Raw genomic sequence first — 411 nt, forward strand, 5'->3', positions numbered from 1 at the left:
TCACAAGCCACTGAGCTGTCTTGTCCCAGACACGGAACATTCTCCAAACTGACCGCCTGACCGCCTCGATGCTGTCGCGTTCCGTCGTGTCTGACAGAGCTTCCACAGGGCTTCCACAGAGCCCGACTGCCTTGAAACGTTTGCAACCATCACGAAGGGCGCGCCGGGGGCGCTATTGGCTGAAATGTCTAGGTCCCAAGAGCTTGGGGCCAAAGCGGCAAGCCCAGTGGCGATCAGTGGGCCCCGGCCTGCAGGTGGCGCAAAGTCCGCCATGAGACCCATGCTTTCCGTCACACCGTTCGAGGTTTCGGGCCCCACCGACGCCCCCTCCTGCGACGAAGGAGGCCGGGACGGCAGATTGTGACCGAAGAATTCGATCAGGACCGTGGTGAGGAATGTTGAGAATGCCAT

General features: G+C 60.8%; 1 protein-coding gene across 1 annotated transcript; it reads right to left on the reverse strand.

Moving 5' to 3' along the window:
• INS49_005835 (uncharacterized protein) lies at positions 1 to 411 on the reverse strand (the record flags this gene model as incomplete). The annotated part of the gene is made up of 1 exon (XM_043166612.1): positions 1 to 411. One exon carries the CDS (start codon positions 409 to 411, stop codon positions 1 to 3), a length of 411 nt encoding a protein of 136 aa, XP_043027756.1.

This window comes from Diaporthe citri (genome assembly GCF_014595645.1).
Source record: "Diaporthe citri strain NFHF-8-4 chromosome Unknown scaffold_2, whole genome shotgun sequence".
NCBI classification, from domain to species: Eukaryota; Fungi; Ascomycota; class Sordariomycetes; order Diaporthales; family Diaporthaceae; genus Diaporthe; species Diaporthe citri.